This window comes from Budorcas taxicolor, chromosome 19, assembly GCF_023091745.1.
Source record: "Budorcas taxicolor isolate Tak-1 chromosome 19, Takin1.1, whole genome shotgun sequence".
In the NCBI taxonomy this organism is placed as follows: domain Eukaryota; kingdom Metazoa; phylum Chordata; class Mammalia; order Artiodactyla; family Bovidae; genus Budorcas; species Budorcas taxicolor.
The window spans coordinates 34054095-34073093 of record NC_068928.1 but is presented as its reverse complement, the minus strand read 5'-3'; the positions used below and the strand labels follow the sequence as shown (position 1 = coordinate 34073093).

General features: G+C 48.2%; 1 protein-coding gene across 4 annotated transcripts in view; it reads right to left on the bottom strand.

The window, feature by feature from the left end:
* SHMT1 (serine hydroxymethyltransferase 1) overlaps positions 1–18999 on the bottom strand; it is a 26756-nt gene extending 7757 nt beyond the window's left edge. For 3 of the 4 annotated variants that reach the window (XR_008200995.1, XM_052657090.1, XM_052657092.1), the window contains exons 1-3: positions 18800–18999; positions 1117–1231; positions 83–228 (exon numbers count right to left, since the gene is read on the bottom strand). Coding sequence is in view for 3 of the 4 variants with exons in the window: in XM_052657090.1 (XP_052513050.1) it covers positions 83–228; positions 1117–1212 (242 nt within the window). In the remaining variant the exon portion in view is untranslated. Of the gene's footprint in view, positions 1–82; positions 229–1116; positions 1232–7227; positions 7357–18799 lie in introns of those variants that run through there. The other variant, XM_052657091.1, reaches the window with a different exon arrangement.

Genomic DNA, 18999 nt, shown 5'->3' with positions numbered 1-18999 from the left:
AAGCCCTGCCATTGAGAACCTGGCTGTTTTCTGAAATGTCCACTCCCTTCCTGGGAGGCTGGCCTGGATGACACTCACATACCTCTGGCCTGGGTACCCCTCAGAGTACTTGTTGTTCAGGCAAGAGCCTAGGGCCTCCAGAACAGCCCGGCTGGCAAAGTTCTCGGAGGCGATCAGCTCCAGTCCAACCCTCTGCCGGTTACTCTCCTTCTTAATGATGTTGTAAACCTGACAAGAAGAAAACAGGAATGGGGACACTGCAGTTTAACATCTGCTCTGATCTGAGCAATAACTGAGCAAAGAGAAGAGACACTTATCCTTTCATATTTTGCCCTCAGAAGCCAAGTGTAACCAGAATAAGATGACCCTCACAGCACCTGAGGAACAAAGGAAATACTCCTCAAAGCTTTTAGGAAGGAATTAATAGAAAGTGAATTAAGGAGAACAAAACGATGGAAGAAAAGATGATCCTTAAAACACGCATCCCACGGAATTTTAAAATTCTGCGCCATCTTGTTATTTTCATCCCTAGATTTCACCAAGTTTCCCTCCTGAACTTTGTTCCTTATTCCTTTCCTTAAAATAACAGATACCTAGATGAATCCACAGAGACAGAAAACAGACTGGTGGTTGCCGAGGGTTGGGAATCTGGGGGATGGAGGGGGGCAATTGCTGATGGGTTTGAGGTCTCTTTTGGGGGGATTAAAATGTTCTAAAAGCAATCATGAATACATTAAAAACCATTGAATTGTGTACTTTAAATGGGCAACTTGTATGTTAAGTGCATTCACTTATCTCACGTGTAAAGCTGTTGTAAAAATACATAAATAAAAGATGCTTCTAGAAATGCTCCCCTGAACTGTAAGAAGAGGGTCAAGTCTCAGTGACCCCACCCCTTCCCCTTTCCTCAGCAGCAGCCAGCACACTGCTCTTCACAGAAACTCAGATTTAAATGCACCCTCAAAGGACTTGCAGCCACTTTGCAGCCACTGCCTATAAACCTGTCCTGTATCCAAACCACAAGGCTGTCCCAAACACAGCTCATTTCTGGTGAGAATCAGAGGCCTGAACAAGGACCTCCAACAGCAAAACTTGTGAGAACACCCACAGCCTCACCTCGACATCGTTGTCCTTCAGGGGCTGTGCCAGCATCTTCTCATGCAAGGACCACAAATCGGCATCTCTGGGTGCCTTGTTGACTGGAGCTGCCATTGTGCTGGTTCAGAGGCACCTAAAAATGGAAAAGCTTCAAATATTAAACTCAGTCACAGCTCATCATCACCTGTCAGTTCCCAAGTTGCTGAAGTACTGACACACGTGTGGGCCTTGTCCCAGAACCGCCTGGAGAACATGAGAACTCTGCTGCAGATCCACCACGTGGGACCACCTGTGGATCCCTGCAGGTCACTGGCTCCTCAGGAGACCCGCCCTCCTTGCCTCGAGGCTGCTCCAGCCTCGGGGAGCCCAGCACCCCCTCTTCCTACCTGAACTTCTCCTGGTTGTGGCTTAGCTCCCCAACTAAGCCAGCTTCCTGAAGGCAAGGGCTGATGGTTACTTTGTAAAAAATTTCCCACAGTACCCAGCGCAGCCATATGTGAGTAATATTTGCCAAATGAACAAGTGAATTGCTGACTTATGTACTACTTTTTCTATTTCTCAAGTAGTGAAAATGAGACTCAGAAAAGTATCTTAATGGAGGGCTGCACAGCCCACTGGCCTTGGAGGAGAGTCTCAAACCCCGCAGAGGCTCCACCTGGTGTTCCGTGGCTGGGGCTGCAGGACGCGCTCTGGATTGACCCTGGGCCTCTGGTCAGGTCCACAGGCAGAGGTACACACCTGGACTCGGCATCATCACAATACAGCAGGCTTGTGTCTTCACATACATCCCCACAAAGAACAAGAGTCTGAGCTCAGTGGTATTTCAGCTAAAGGAACAGCATAAATGTTTACAGGAACTGACCTCCTTTAATCGATGGTTGGCAACTTTCAGTACTTTCTATTAATTAGATAAGCTTTCGTTTCAAATTCATTCCCTTAACAGTTACTTATTGAGGCCCTTCCCCTCAGCAGCAGCCCCAGGTCGGGACTGGGAACACAGTGAGACCCAAACAGACCGAACCTTCATGGGGCTTCCTGGGGGAAGGTGAGCAGGAAGCAGTGAGCACACTGAATGCAGACAGATAAGCGGGCCCACAAGGACAAGCGCTGGGGGCGACCAGAGGACACCAGGCTGAGAAGGGGCCCACCAGACGCAGTCTACTGAGAGCACCATGAGAATATAAATAGTTATACACACACACAGGTCCCTGCGACTTCCCAGTGACAGGAGCATCTCTTGTTCCAATGATGCAACTCGGGGTGGGAGGCTACCAAGTTGGGGCTGGTCCCAGAAAGACCAGGCCATGATGAGAAGCATTTCCAGCCCCCTCAACTCTTCCAGAGAGGGAAAGGGGCTGGAGTTAATGACCCCCTCACAGGGTTCAGGGAGCTTCCGGGTGGTGCACCCCAACTCCACGGTGACCTTCCCAGCCATCGCCCTGAACATCTCTTCCTCTGGCTGCTTATCTGTGTCCTTTGTCATATCCTTTAATGAACTGGTGAACGTAAGTTAGTGTCTGCCTGGGTTCTGAGAGCTCTTCTAGAACATGTTTGAGTTCAAGGAGGGTCCTGGGAGCCAAGTCGGACAGAAGCTGTGGGTCCCTTGGGGACCTGATACTTGTGACTGGCATCTGAAGTGGGGAAGGGCGGCTGTCTGGTGGGATTAACCTGTAGGTCTGTGCTCACTCTGGCTCATATCAGAACTGAGCTGAAATGAGCGACACCAGCCAGTGGGGCAGCACTGCTGGGTGAGGGAAAGCCGGCTGGTCATCTGGTGTCACAGGTGCCATCAACAGCAGCTGGGAGAGTGCAGAGCAGATACAGCAGGAAGAGCATGGTTCTCCTGCACAAGGCGCACATGCAGTATCACTTGCTAGACACATATACTCACTAAACAAACCAGCCACACAGTCCCCAGTCACAGCAGCCTCCTTAATCTCTGGGAAAGCAAATATCTACCAGCAGGAAGCTTTAGCCAGGAAATCCCAAACTGCGGTTTTTGAAGCAGCCATTATTTTAACATAAGCACAACGGGATCAGAAACATGGCCACTCCTGCAAAACCAGCAGTGAGTGCAGGACTTTTTGGCCACAAATGCATCTGAGGCAGAAGTGGCCCCAACCCCCGTGCCAGGGCCTCTGCCACACCCCCAAGAGGTGCAGGGAGACGAGGTGGTCTGGACACCTGGCTATGGCTTCTCTGAACTCAATGGCTGCTTCCCATGTGCCCTCAGCAGGTGGTGGCAAACCCACAGAAAACCAGAGACCAAAAGGGTACACTCGTCCTACAGTTTTTTCAAAGAGAAAAGTTTCTTTGAAATTCCAACTGCTCAAGGTTAAAAAGGATTCAAGCAACACAGAGCAAGTATTTCTCAAGCACCAAATAAGTAACTAAAGTCCCTTTGGAATGCTTTCTCCCCCCTCTCCCAGGAAAGTTAGATCTGCCTCAGCTCCTAGAGGCACTCAGATCCACTCCGCTCCACCTCCACCTGTGGCCTCAGCATCTCCTGTCAGCATCGCCACCCGCAGCCCTTTGCCCTCATAGCAAACTCTCTTTTATGGCCGCACCGCAAAGCATGTGGGATCTTTTGGGATCAAACCCGTGCCCCTGAATTGGGAGCATAGAGTTTTAACCACTGGACCACCCAGGAAGTGCCAACAAACCCTCCTCTCATCTAAGATGTGAACTTGGGAGTCCCAGTTCCTTCTCAACCCCTGGGTGAGGGGTGTCTGTGTGGTTGGCCCCCCTCCAAGACTAGCAGGGCCCCCTTGCTCCTGCTGCCGCTCTCTGGGGGTGTTTCCCACCCTGCATCCTGTTACCACTCAGGTCAAGTTACCCCCACCCACAAATGGAGTGCTCGGTTCACATTCATTAAATCCATCCAACTTGAGTTCTTTTTAAAGTTCTTTAAAAAAAAAAAAACCAAAAATCAAATAAGTCTGAATTCTTCATTAAAACAATAACTTCAGTATTCTTTGTTTTGTTTCAGTTAAATCTGTAATATCTATTACAGTATAATGCATATCTTGCGGCATTCTAAATTACAGTAAGAAAGGCAGAGATCCTGAATATGATGATTAGCTCACACATCAACCTGGCAGGGCCTGGGGGGATGCCCTGACAGCTGGCAAACAAGTGAGACAAAGATCCCGAGACTGTCCTCTTTTACATCAGAGGGAAGACCGGAAGATACACTGAGCATCTATCCTTCAGGTCTGGATGTTGGCTGAGAAACAGGACACCTTGCACTTTTCTCACTTTTTTTTTGAACTGTGACAGAAGTGCACAGCTCAGTGACATTAAAAACACCCACGCTGTCATGCAGCTCCACCACCATCATCTTCAGAATGCTTCCACCTTCCTAAACTAAAACTGTGTCCCCATTAAACATGCTCCATTCCCTTCCCTTCCAGCATAGGGTAGCAACTATGCTAGTTTCTATCTCTATGAATTTGACTATTTCAGGGACCTCCTGTAAATGAGGTCACACAATATCTGTCCTTTTGTAGCTGGCTTATTTCACACAGCACAATGGCACCAAAGTTCAACTGTGTTGGCGCACGTGTCAGAGTTTCCTTCCTTTTAAAGGCTGGATAACAGTCCACTGTTCAGAGAGACTACGTCTTGTTTATCCATCCACCCATCCATCTGATGCCTGGGCTGCTCCCATCTCCCGGCTATTGCAAGGAACACTGCCGTGAACACAGGTGCACAAATATCCAGTCCCTACTGTCAGTTCTTTTGGGTTTATACCCAGAAGTGGAATTTCCAGGTCATACAGTAATTCTACATTTAATGAGAAATAAGCTTTTGACATTTAGGAACTTTACTTCACTATCATTAACCTACAATGGATTCATTCGTTCCTTTAACAAATATTTATTAAGTGACACCTGTGTCCCAGGCACTGAGTTAGGAGCTCAGAATACAAGGGTCAACAAGACAGAGGCCCTGCCATTATGAGAAGCAGGATCTAAAAAAGTAAATAAGTTCACAAGAGATAACATCAGGGACTGATGACTGCTGCTGCTGCTGCTGCTAAGTCGCTTCAGTTGTGTCCGACTCTGTGCGACCCCATAGACGGCAGCCCACCAGGCTCCCCCGTCCCTGGGATTCTCCAGGCAAGAACACTGGAGTGGGTTGCCATTGCCTTCTCCAATGCATGAAAGTGAAAAGTGAAAGTGAAGTCGCTCAGTCGTGTCTGACTCTTCGCGACCCCATGGACTGCAGCTCCTCCATTAATGGGATTTTCCAGGCAAGAGTACTGGAGTGGGGTGCCATTGCTTTCTCTGGTGATGACTGTTAGAAGGGTAATAAACAGTCAGAGGGCTTGTTTAGACCTGCCATGAAAAGCGCCTGCGCTGAGATCAGAACAGTGGAAAGGAGCCAAGCTTGTGAGACAGGGGGCAAGAGCAAACACCAGTCCAAAGGCCCGAAAATGGGAAGAGGTTTCAGTTGTCAAGGGTCAGAAATGAGGAACACAACAGAGACGAGGAGATGAGATTCGAGGGCCTAAAGTCCAGTCCAGGGATGAGATAAGATCCTCACCTTGGCAGAATAGAGCTCACAGGTTTCAAACTGTGCTCAAGGACCTAGGTCTCATGTCGTTTCCCAATGTACCTGTTTGAGAAATACCTGTCTGAAACTAACAACTAGAGAAACCCGACTGGAGAAGATCAAGGTTCCTTTCGTGAGAGCAGTGGCTGTTCCATGGGTCGGACCCCCGCTATGCCCCACTTCCCATCAGTGAAGGTCACATCCAAGGGAGCTGTACTGAACTCACTGCAGAGCCAGCCTGCAGAGTTTGAGTCCCGCTCTCCACTTCCTAACGAGCTGCGGACACCTGTTTCTCAGTCCCCTTGTGCATGACACAGGGATGACCACAGTCCTGAGCTGGTTGGAGTTAAATGAGGTATACAACACAGAGCACTCAGACAGGACCAGGCAGAGTGACTATTCAACAATCAGCAGCTACAAGACATCACCAGTGGTCCAGTGGTTAAGACTCCATGCTTCCACTGCAGGGGCCATGAGTTCCATCCCTCGTTGGGGAACTAAGGTCCCACATGCTATGTGGTGTGGTCAAGAGATTAAAAAAAGAGAGAGACAGAGAGCAGCTACTGTTATTATTAAAGAGACTTGGGTACCTTAGGGCCATCTTAACTACCTCTAAGCACCCTGGGAAACACAACCCGCTGCAGCTGTCACTGTGTCATGCTATTGGTGTTTCTGTTAGAGAAATGTCACTTACCTGTGACACTGTCCATGATCAACACCTCAAGCCCAGGGAAACAATCCGAGTAAGTGAATTCACTTCCCAGGGTTACCATCCTTCCCACACCCCCAGATCTTTCCTGGGTCTTTGTCACACAATGGGATCAGCCCCTTGTTGGTCCTGAGGAGATTACTGTCTGTGTGTGTGCCCTACTTATAATATAATAGTGGCATATAATAGGTGGCATATAATAGTGACAGAAGGAATCTGAACTCTTTTCCCTGACTCCCTGGAAGCCTGGTGGGCTGCCGTCTATGGGGTCGCAGAGTCGGACACGACTGAAGCGACTTGGCAGCAGCAGTGCTAAACAAAACCATAATCGCCCACGTCCACTGCCCGTTCCGTCAAGTAAAAAGATTATGAGCCCATAAGAACGTGAACTGGTGTTTCCAGTCTGCCAGCTCTAATCGCGTTTGTGCTTGCCTCAGTTGACCAAAGGTCGCTTAACTTCCTGGACCTCGACGCTCAGGGCCCTGGGCCACGAACCCCACAGGACAACGCTTGTCTCCTAGGCCGGGGTGAGGGGTGGGGAGGCCAGGCTCGCCGCCCACCACCATCCCCAGGGCGGCCGCAAGTGCAATGGGACCGCGCGGGCTCCATCGGGCCCCCTCTCTGAGCCTCCCCTTCCCCGTCTGCGAAATGGGCTACAGGGAAACACCTGGACACAGCCGCGCCGGAAAGATACTGGGACAAGGTGACGCGCTGCACTGATATCTAGAGTTCCACAAGGAAGGCTGCCGCCGGCACCTGCACCGAGCCTTCGAGGTGCGGTCAACCCAACCGCACGGGTCTCGACCTGGAGCCGCGCGCCCCGGCCCCTCACCCCAGGCGCCAGCAAGGCGCTCTGCACTCACCCGATCCCGCTTCTCGAAGCCGCGGGGGAGGAAGCACAGCCAGAAACACCAAGCTCCCGGCTGCTGCCACCACCACCAGAGTTGGGACCCGCGCGCTAGCCTCCACGTGATCTGCGCTCCAGACCTGCTCCCAAACTTGGCGCGCCCCGCCCCGCCCCGGCCCCGCCCCAGAGACACCCAATCAGATCGCGCATCCTGGAGCGCCCCCGAGTAGCCCAATCAGGACGCGGAAACGGGAGAGCTCCGCCCCCAAGAGGAGCCAGCGCTATTGGCTACCGCGGGGTCGGGCCTCGCCCAGTACAGCGAGGTGTGTCTTGGCTCACCTGGGCCAGGGGGCAGAGTGCCATCCCCTGGGGCTGCAGGCCAGGGGCTGAGGTTTCCGGGAAGACAAGAGGTTAAGAGGTGAATTCTGTTGCTTATATCTGTCTTTTGCATTGTCCTACTTACAGGTTACCACAGTGGACATTTAAATAGGACAAAGGGGGGTTCCAACTCCAACACTATTACTCTGCACATATGGAACCCTAGACCAGTCACTTCGCTTTTTGAGTTTCATATTCTCATCTTTGAGTTGGAGATAACTATATCTTCCTGACAGGGCTGTGGGGAGGTTTTGTAGATATATCTAAAACACTTGACTTTGTGCCTGACACACAGCAAGGGCTCAATAAATAAAAACCGTTGTTGTTATTCAGTCACCAAGTCGTGTCCGACTTTCTGCCACTTCTTGAACTGCAGCAGGCCTGGCAGGCTTCTCTGTTCTTCACTATCTCCTGGAGTTTGTCAATATGTTAACATTTTAACATTAAACCATTGTTAAGAATAATAAAATGAAGGGTCTGCACAATATAGTGAACAAGCTGATGAAGATTCTCTAACTGAAGGAAGGCTGACTTTTGGACTCCTTTTTGTCTCTGTGTTGTCAGATTTCAGGAAGAATCCTGCTAAGTCAGTTTAAACAGAACAGCCCACTTCTCCATATCTGATTGGATTCCTCATCTTCTACCAGCCTTGGTGATGTCTGATCCCCCAGGCCTAGTCAGCTCGGCCAGAATTCCCTGTTTCCTGATGTTTCCCTTCGCAATTTTCCATCCACCCACCTCATCCTGCTCCTTGCTATATAAATTCCCACTGCCTCTGCTGTATTCAGAGTTGAGCATAACCTCTCTCCCAAACTGCAAGGTTCCATGCCAGTGGTCCCTACACCAATTGAAATCATGTGCCCCGACACCCTCGCCTCCCACCACTGAATAAGATCTGTCTTACTGTGTCATTGAATGTTTTTTTCTTTAACAGCTCTGGATTTTTCAGTACTCACTGTACCCACAACACTTTACCTTTTACAATGTCAAGCAATTTCCAAAATATTGTAACAAATGTGGCTAAAATGTGCCAGTGAATGGATTCAAAATTGATTCAGAAAAGTCCAGGGAAAGACAGTGAGAGAGTAAGGATCCATAAGAAAGTCAAGAACCTTTAGTTCCTTTTCAAGGGCTCTATATAAAATCCTGAGCCATATCCTCGAGCTGTTGTGCAGATACTGAAACCCCCACAAGGTGGAAGAAGTTAACAGCATGCTGACCACCAACATGTAGACCCCACACTGGTTAAAGCCAAAAAATTGATAACCAAGATTCCCAAAACGCCACCCTGTTACCACCACCAACTAAGAAGAATGATCACGAGCTGATCACACACCCTTGAACCCTCACCCCTAATGTTGTCTTTGAAAGCCTTCCCAAAAGCCACTGGGGAGTTGAGTCTTTTGAGCATGAGCTGCAGTAACCTTGGTCCTGCAGTAAAGGCTGCGTTTTCCTTCAGTACCACTTGGTGCCAGTAGGTTGACTTTGCCGTGCATCAGGTGAACAGATGCAGGCTTGGTTTGGTTATGTCTGTTGTTGTTGCTATTCAGTCTCTAAGTTATGTCCAGCTCTTTGCGACCCCATGGACTGCAGCACGCCAGGATCCCCTGCCCTTCACTATCTTCCAGAGTTTGCTCAAATTCATGTCCATTGAGCCAGTGATGCTATGCTGCTGCTGCTAAGTCACTTTAGTCGTGTCCGACTCTGTGTGACCCCATAGACGGCAGCCCACCAGGCTCCCCGGTCCCTGGGATTCTCCAGGCAAGAACACTGGAGTGGGTTGCCATTTCCTTCTCCAATGTATGAAAGTGAAAAGTGAAAGTCGCTCAGTTGTGTCTGACTCTTCACAACCCTATGGACTGTAGCCTACCAGGCTCCTCTGTCCATGGGATTTTCCAGGCAAGAGTACTGGAGTGGGGTGGCAATGCCTTCTCCGAATGATGCTATAGATAGATATTAACAACATCTCTTTGAAACATATATAAATCCATTTGAAGATTAGATAGGCCTTTTGTCAAGTTTATGACCCAGGAATGTCTTTGTCAAGAACCTGGGAGCCATCACTTTAAAAACAGAAATGTGAAGGATCCAGTAGCCATATCTCCAAGTGTCTGTCACTGTGTAAGAACCTCCTTCTAAGATGCAGAATTACTTCCTGTCATAAAGATAGGAGAAGGTTGTTATTCCTCTTGAGACAGGTAGGAAGGGGAAGGGCACAACAATTAAAAGCAGTTCATGGGGTCGCAGAGTCGGACATGACTTAGCAACTAAACAGCAGATTTTGAGGATACAACAAAAGCTAGTTGGAACCAATCAGGTCCAAGATAGTGGAAAAGTCGACTTCCAGCAGACTCTGAGCCTCAGTCTATGCTCAATGTAATGCATTAGCATCTAAATGACACACACACAGGCAGCATGACAGTTTTGAGGCTGACCATAAGAGGGCAAAAAGTGAGCAGTGGCCTGGTTCCTAGAAATCCTGCCCCTTCTCCAACCACTTTACTCTTAAATTCTTTCCTGTGTGAAGCTAAGGTCCCTCACTTGGTGACTCTCTAGAGACCTTGTTCACTCCTCCCCACCCTTCTCCTGCAACATCTTTTGTGGCAGTCACGAAAGGGACATCAAAGGGCATAACCTGGATCGATCTACTAGGCTGTGGCTGCCCACTGCAGAAGACGACTGGGAATTAGTCCTGAAGATTTGAGTAGCCATTAGGTGGCAGCTAATGCTGCCTGGGAGATCTAGTGGAGACCAGTTCTCTGGCCCTGAAGGAGTCCACCAAGCCCAAGGCTCTTCTCTTCATGTTTGTCATTCTCCCCATCACTCCAGTTCTTCGGGCCTGAGAAGATCCACAGGGTCCACCACTTGGACTTCCAAATTAAGACTGTGGCAATTGGCAGCCTGACTGGGTCAGTTTCCCCTCACGGCTCCTCAAGTCTGATTCCTCCTCCCTCCTCGATCTTAGTCTTGACCCGGTTCCAGAATGTCAGAACGGCATCGGGGGCCCAAATAAGGAGACAATGGGAGTCTCCCAGTACATCTGTGGCCCGGCCCTCTCTGAGTGCCTCTCAGGGCTCACAGCCTATTGCACCCCTGGTTACATGTGAGGGTCTCAGACTTTATCAACCCCCGAGCAGAGGAAGTGATCAATCACCCTCCTCAGGGGGCCTGTGAATCTCTGGCTGAGGAAGCGTCCTGGCTGGGCACCTTCTCTCTTTGCCCTGGATTTCTCTCATATCCTCCTTCTCTCATCCCCTTATGGTTTCTTAGCCTGTTTACTGGTCCTTGCACCTCCCTGCCAGCTTTCCCAGTGGGTGGAAGTTATCTCTGTCCTGCTCATGTAAAGAAGTGTCCATCCTCAACAGCACAAGGACAACCTCCCAAGGAGGGCTTTGACCCTGTCTTGTTTCCACTTTCTGGCTTCTGCTCTACCCTGCAGCTCTGTTTGTTTGAAAAGTGAAAGTGAAGTTGCTCAGTCGTGTCCAACTCTTTTCGACCCCATGGACTGTAGCCCACCAGGCTTCTCCATCCATGGGATTCTCCAGGCAAGAGTACTGGAGTGGGTTGCCATTTCCTTCTCCAGGGGATCTTCTCGACCCAGGGATAGAACCCGGGTCTCCTGCATTATAGGCAGACGCTTTACCGTCTGAGCTGCCAGGGAAGTCTCTTTGTTTACATTTTTCTTTCTCCAAAAATGAAGGTAATCTGCTTAGTGACACAGGGCCTAGGTCTCCTCCCTCTCTCCCTGAAGGGTGTAGGACTTGGGACTCTAGTCACTTTTTCTGGCTCTTGTTCCTCCCCTTGACTAACCCCAGGGGTCTCCTCAGGCTCACCAAACTGATTTTGGGTGCTTACAGGGCCCTCGCTGTTGTCTTTGTAAGACAAACCTTTTCTCATGGTCTGATGGCTACAAGCCCAGTTTCCCCTGCTTAATTAGACACCTCTTCTGCCTCGATCCCCTAACCTGATCAGTTTGTTCAGTCACTCAGTCATGTCCGACTCTTTGCAACACCATGGACTGCAACACACCAGTCCTGGACAGCACTTCCCTGTCCATCACCAACTCCCAGAGCTTGCTCAAACTCATTTCCATAGAGTCAGTGATGCCATTTAACCATCTCATCCTCTGTCGTCCCTTTCTCCTCCTGCCTGCAATTTCTCCCAGCATCAGGGTCTTTTCCAATGAGTCAGTTCTTCGCATCAGGTGGCCAAAGTATTGGAGTTTCAGCTTCAGCATCAGTCCTTCCAATGAATATTTCAGACTGATTTCCTTTAGGACTGACTGTTTTGATCTCCTCGCTATCCAAAGGACTCTCAAAAGTCTTCTTCAACACCACAGTTCAAAAGCATCAACTTTTCAGTGCTTAGCTGTCTTTATGGTCCAACTTTCACATTCATGACTACCAAAAAAACCATAGCTTCGACTATACGGATCTTTTTCGGTAATGTCTTTGCTTTTTAACATAACATTTAGGTTTGTCATAGCTTTTCTTCCAAGGAGCAAATGTCTTTTAATTTCATGGCTATAGTCACCATCTGCAGTGATTTTAGAGCCCAAGAAAATAAAGTCTGTCACTGTTTCCATTGTTTCCCATCTATTTGCCATAAAGTGATGGAACCAGATGCCATGATCTTAATTTTTTGAATGTTGAGTTTTAAGCTAGCTTTTTCACTCTCTTCTTTCACTTTTGTCAAGAGGCTCTTTAATTCCTCTTTGCTTTCTGCCATAAGAGTGGTGTTATCTGCATATCTGAGGTTATTGATATTTCTCCCTGCAATCCTGATTCCACCTTGAGCTTCATCCAGTCCAGCATTTCACATGATGTACTCTGAATATAAGTTAAATAAGGAAGGTGACAATATACAGCCTTGATGTACTCCTTTCCCAATTTGGAACCAGTCCATTGTTCCATGTCCAGTTCTAACTGTTGCTTCTTGACCTGCATACAGATTTCTCAGAAGACAGGTAAGGTAGTCTGGTATTCCCATCTCTTGAAAAATTTTCCACAATTTGTTGTGATCCACATAGTGAAACGCTTTGGCATAGTTAATGAAGCAAAAGTAGATGTTTTTCTGGAATTCTCTTGCTTTTTCAATGATCCAACAGATGTTGGCAATTTGATCTCTTATTCCACTGCCTTTTCTAAATTCAGCTTGAACATCTCGAAGTTCTCTGTTCAAGTACTGTTGAACCTTAGCTTGGAGAATTTTGAGCATTATTTTGCTAGCATGTGAGATGAGTGCAATTATATGGTAGTTTGAACATTCTTTGGCATTGCCTTTCTTTGGGACTGGAATGAAAACTGACCTTTTCCAGTCCTGTGACCACTGCTGAGTTTTCCAAATTTGCTGGCATATTGAGTGCAGGACTTTCACAGCATCATCTTTTAGGATTTGAAATAGTTCAGCTGGAATTCCATCACTTCCACTAGCTTTATTAGTAGTGATGCTTCCTAAGGCCCACTTGACTTCACACTCCAGGATATCTGGCTCTAGGTGAGTGATCACACCATTGTGATTATCTGGATCATTAAGATCTTTTTTGTATAGTTCTTCTGTGTATTCTTGCCACCTCTTCTTAATATCTTCTGCTTCTGTTAGGTCCATACCATTCCTGTTCTTTATTGTACCCATGTTTGCATGAAATGTTCCCTTGGTATCTCTAATTTTCTTGAAGAGATCTCTAGTCTTTCCCATTCTATTGTTTTCCTCTATTTCTTTGCATTGATCATTTAGGAAGGCTTTCTTATTTCTCCTTGCTATTCTTTGGAACTCTGGGGTCAGGCCAATAAATGCCTATAGGACTTATCTCTGTGACAATCCCTTGAAGAGCCCCACCCACTAAAGTCCCTGGCAGCACACTCCTTTCTTACATTTTGGGCTATCAGTGAAGAGTAAAAGTGTGTCTGACTTTTTGTGACCCCATGGACTGTAGCCCATCAGGCTCCTCTGTCCATGGAGTTCTCCAAGCAAGAATACTGGAGTGGGTAGCCATTCCCTTCTCCAGGGGATCTTCCAGACCCAGGGATCGAACTCAGGTCTCCTGTGTTGCAGGCAGATTCTTTACTGTCTGAGCCACCAGGGAAGTCCTAGTGGGCTATCAGGGAGAAAAATAAACTGCAGCTCCCATGCCTGCACCACCTCAGGGCTACCTTCCCTTGTGAAAACTCATGGGAAGGACAGGGTCCAGGAAGCCTGGATTGGAGCCCTGCCCTGTGGAGAAGGGATGTGTGTGAAGTGCAGCCAGGAAGGCTACTGGAAGGATGAATGTCACCCGTGGGGAAGAGGGCCACCAGGACCCTGTCCAAAATACAAACAGGAGGATCACTGGAAGCAGGACTGCCCTCAGTCCTGAAGGGGACTCAGGGCTCCAGAAGACTGACAGGGCCCAGGACCCTCCCTGGCTCCCAGAGGACACCTGGTCATTCTCCAGGGGAGCTGCAGCAGCCCTTGATGTGGCAGGTAGGAAGATTATTTTCTATTAGGTACGGGGGCAGCCTGCTCTGTGCTGACTAGTTTCCCTGGACAATCCGGTCTGATTCTCAGGAATGATGTATGGCCTCAAACCAAGCGATTCAGAATCCCCTCTTCCCCACCCCGTGCAGCTGCTTGTTAGGGTTTTACCTCTGCACATCAGTCTCTGCTCATGCCTGAGTGCCACCCCACCTCAGGGATCAGTGCCTTGTCATAGCGAAGGGGCTTGCATAACTCAATGAAGGTATGAGCCATGTCATGCAGGGCCACCCAAGACGGACGGGTCATAGTGGAGAGTTCTGACAAAACATGGTCCACTGGAGGAGGGAATGGCAAACCACTCCAGTATTCTTGCCGTGAGAACCCCATGAACTGTATAAAAAGACAGAAAGATGTGACACCGAAAGATGAGCCCTCATGTTGGAAGGTGTCCAGTATGCTACTGGGGAAGAATGGAGGACAATTACTAATAGCTCCAGAAAGAATGAAGCTGCTTGCTGGGAAGGGACCACTCTATTCCAAATGATACGCCACTCTGGAGACCCTCACAGAGAAGGCACCCAGCCATGCAATCTGCCTTAGTCCCAACCAGAGGAGGTCTCCATTCCAGCCCACATTATTTCTCAAGTGGACCCCACTGTCTGGGATGCTGAAGTCCTTGGGAAAGCTACTAATCTGCTCCCGGTTCAGAGCCTGTTAAACCCAATGCTGATTACCCATGCAAGAGACTCTGATACCTGAGGCCTAACAAGGTATCCAACTTCTAATAACCAAGTTCTTAAAATATGGGCTATGACCCTGCCATTTGGACAATTCACTTGTGTTAGACAAAAGCCCACTCTTGGGCCCTGGAAGGAGTCCCCTTGCCTGCAACAATTCTGCTTATAAAAAACAGTGGAGAATACAGGTTTGTTCAAGTCCTGAGGATGTTACTGAAAGCCCAGCTTCTCTGTACGCTAGCACTGAAACAAATCCCAGAGACAGAGTTTTGGATGAAGTCAAAAAGGACAGCTTTATTGCCTTGCCAGGCAAAGGGAGGCACACCAGGCTTCTCCTCAAAAAGCCTGTGTGCGTCTACTTCAGAGAACTGGATGAGGGTTTATGGCAGTGGGCCAAAGGTGGGGCCAGACAAGACCAGGGGTCTCCCAATCTCAATGAGCTTCTTGAGTTCCTTTAATCTTGCCTTAGCTTGTTTCTTGGCTGCTCCTCCCTAAATTAGCAACTGTTCCAATCTGCCTTTTGGAACTCCAGGAAGGTCAGGGAGGCTGAAGTCTTACCTACAAGAAATGGGGGACACAAAGACCTCCATGCCTGGGAGCCCCACAGAGTCCAGCTTGGTTTTAAGGGCAGTTAATGGGGCAGTATTTCCAGTTCATCTGATAGTCCCCCTGAGGAACTCCCCTGGTGGCTCAGCTGGTGAAGAATCCACCTGCACTGTGGGAGACCTGGGTTCAAGCCCTGGATTGGAAAGATTCCCTGGAGAAGGGAAAGGCTACCTACTCCAGTATTCTGGCCTAGAGAATTCCATGGACTGTATAGAGTTGAACACAACTGAGTGACTTTCATTTAGCCACATTTGTACTGAAGGAAATCAACCCTAAATATTTATTGGAAGGACTGATACTGAAGCATCACCAACTCAATGGACATGCATTTGGGCAAACTCTGGGAGATAGTGAAGGACAGGGAAGCCTGGTGTGCTGCATTGCATGGAGTCAAAAAGAGTTGGATGAGACTTAGCAATTGAACAACAACAACAGTAACAACACCATATTGACTAAGTTCCAGAGACTGTAAACTGATTCCCAGAGCTGGACCTAAAGGATGCTTTCTTTAGGATTCTTCTGCACCCAGACTCCCAACACCTCTTTGCTTTTGCATGGACAGATCCAGACAGCCACATAATGCCATGAATGCATTCACTCTGTGGCTTTCAAGCAGAGGGAAGCCATGCAGTTCCAGGATCTCAGTCAACCACAGCCTTGTCCACTACTGCTGCTTCATCGACGTTCAAGGGTCACATGGTGCCCAGCATGGACTAGGCCAGGGGCCTGTGTCTGCTTCTACACACATTATTGGCATCCACAGTGCATTCATGGCCTCGATCCCTAAGGACTACTCTGTGTATCACGCTGTGTACCCTCCTACCTCTTTGGCTGTGTAATGCCTTGTGCCCTCTCCCCTGTGCCCACTCCTTCGGTGCCAGCCCCCTGACTATCTCTACTCCACAGGGTAGACTCAGACCCCTGGGTCTTGCCTCTCCCTGCTCCAAGGCAGTCCAAAGCTATCCGGGGTCTCCATTCACCCACTGTCCACACTGGCCTGCTCCACAGCTCAGCGGGGGGCAGAACCCTTCGCAGGAGCCTGGTGTGCCCTTCTGTTCCGCTCCAGACTGCTTCTCTCTCCAGCCCAGAGAAAGTCCTCTTGTTTTAGAGGCTTGGTGGAATGGAAAATCATCTGGCTCACTAGTGTATTCCCTACTCTAAATCACAAGGAGAGGAGGCCTTTGTAACCCCAAGGCCTCTCTGCCACTAAACCCTTTTCTCTCAAACCATTTGCTCTGTGAGGAAGTTCCCAAACGATTTGAAACTCAAGAATTACGACCTTTTTTTCTCTCTGCCTAATCTGCCGGCTCTTCCTGACGCTATAGTGGAACAAGGACCTGGAGTCTCAGCTCACATTGGGTGACAAGAGTACACATATGTAAGTAGATAAAAACACTACCTTCCAGGGGAGGAGGTCTTACTCAGAGTGGATGCTAGCCAATTAGGAGAGGCCACACAGCTCAGTGAGAGTGGACGCCTTTGATTTTGCTGCAAAGGCACATCGAGGCATGCAAGGTCAATGTGCTGTGTGGCCTTGAGGAAGATGTTTGACCTCTCTGATTTTTCATCACGTCCACTTTGGACTCCTCTCTTCCTCTGCTTTCCTCCAGGCTGTGGGCTCTCCAGATATGATCTATGATCTTCATTCTCCTACACATTCTCCCAGACCAGCTCATCTACTTCCAGGTGGTGTTGACCATCTGAGTGAAGTGTCACAGGTGTTGGAGGAGAAGGAGAGAGAAACTCTAGGGTGGGGGAGGGGCGCAAGGTGGGAGAGGAGCTGGGAAAGAAGAGGCCCATGAACTCTGCCTGTGGAGGGTAAGGAAGCCTGCCCCAAGGAGGGTCACATCAGACTCACAGGTCTGATTTCTCTGGACAAAAGGAGGTGGAAGGGAGGTAGGCAGGACAGAAGAGCAGGCAGGATGCTGGAGTTCAACCCACTGTTTCCTCCTAGACATCAGGCTGCCTCTGTAACTTTTTCTTTCTCCCTATTTAGCAACACTTAAAACAAAAAGGAACTTAAAACTCCACTGTCATCAATTCCCTGTGTTGCCACGTAAAAGCATTATTTTCAGAATGTTAAATATATGAAACAGACTTCCTCCTCCAAGCATGATACGGTATAAAGATCGCACTTAACCTTCCTTGATAACCTTCCTTGCCTAGGAACTGGGCAAAACCTATCAAAGAGCCCCTTGCAGATACTGAACAATCAGGGGTTGGGGGTTTGGACACTCCGGGAAAAGTGGGATCTTCCCTGGTTGGGTGTGTGGAGACGATCCTTGATGAGGGGATGGCACAGAGGCTGGTGGTCTCGGCAGGTGGAGGGGGTGGAAGTCAGGGCTGGGGAGAATGAGGCATTGCTTTGTGTGTGGAATTCCTTTGAGTTTGCCAAGTATGTGACTTGCATGTACAGAGAAAAACTCTTCAAAGAGGCAGAACAGCCAGGGAATTGTGAGCTGACAAATCCCCAGAGTTAACAGGGAAAGATGTTCAAACTCTGAGCACCCAGAGGAGCTTCCCCAGTGATGGCAGGGGCCATGGGGTGGACACCCTGGAGCCAGCATACCTGAGTAGTAAATCCAAACTACCCCCAGATGGAAGCAAATCTACTCTCCTCTAGCAAAACTTTGAAACAAGCCTCAGGCAGAAACCAGAGACGATACTGAAGGATCCAAAGCTGCCCTCAGCCGGCTCGATCCAACAGACATTTATAGGACATGCCACGTAACAACAGAACAGGAGATTACACGTGCTTTCAAGTGATGGCGAACAAATACCAAGGTGGACCACATCCTGGGCCATAAAACAAACTTCAAGAAATTTAAAAGAATTGAAATCAGAATGTGTTCTCTGATCACAATAAAACCAAAATAGAAGTCAATAACAGGAAAATAATAAAATCTCCGACAACCTAAATGCCCATTGACAGAGGAATGGATGAAGATGTATAATACACAGTGGAATATCACTAGGCCACAAAAAGAATGAAAATTTTCCATTTGCAATAACATAGTGGACTTGGAGAGTATCATGAAAAGTGAATTAAGTTAGACAAAGACAAACATTGTATGATATCAATTATGTGGGCTTTAAAAAATAAAACTAGTGAAGATAACAACAATAACTAAAACAGACTCACAGATGCAGAGAACAAATTAGTGGTTACCAGTGGGGAGAGGGAAAAGGGGAGGGGCAAGATATGGGTAGGAGATTAACAGGTTCAAAACTACTACATATAAAATAAATAAGCTACAAGGATATATTGTACAGTGCAAGGAAAATGACCAATATTTTATAATGACTAAGCAGAATATAACCTTTAAAAACTGTGAATCACTATGTGTACTTCTGAAACTTATATTGTACATCAACTATTCCTAAATATTGAAAAAAAGAAGTCTTTCTTACCGTAGATGTTAGCAACCTCAGCATATGATTTCTTTCTTTCCTTATTAAGTTGAGAACTTTCACCTTTTCACTTAATGGAAGCGCTGTACAGTGTCTCTTTGGCAGATCTGAGTTGCAGCATCACTACTCTCACGCTTTGGGGGCAGTTATTAAGAAAAAAAAGGGTCACTTGAACACAAGGTCTGTGACACTGCGGCAGC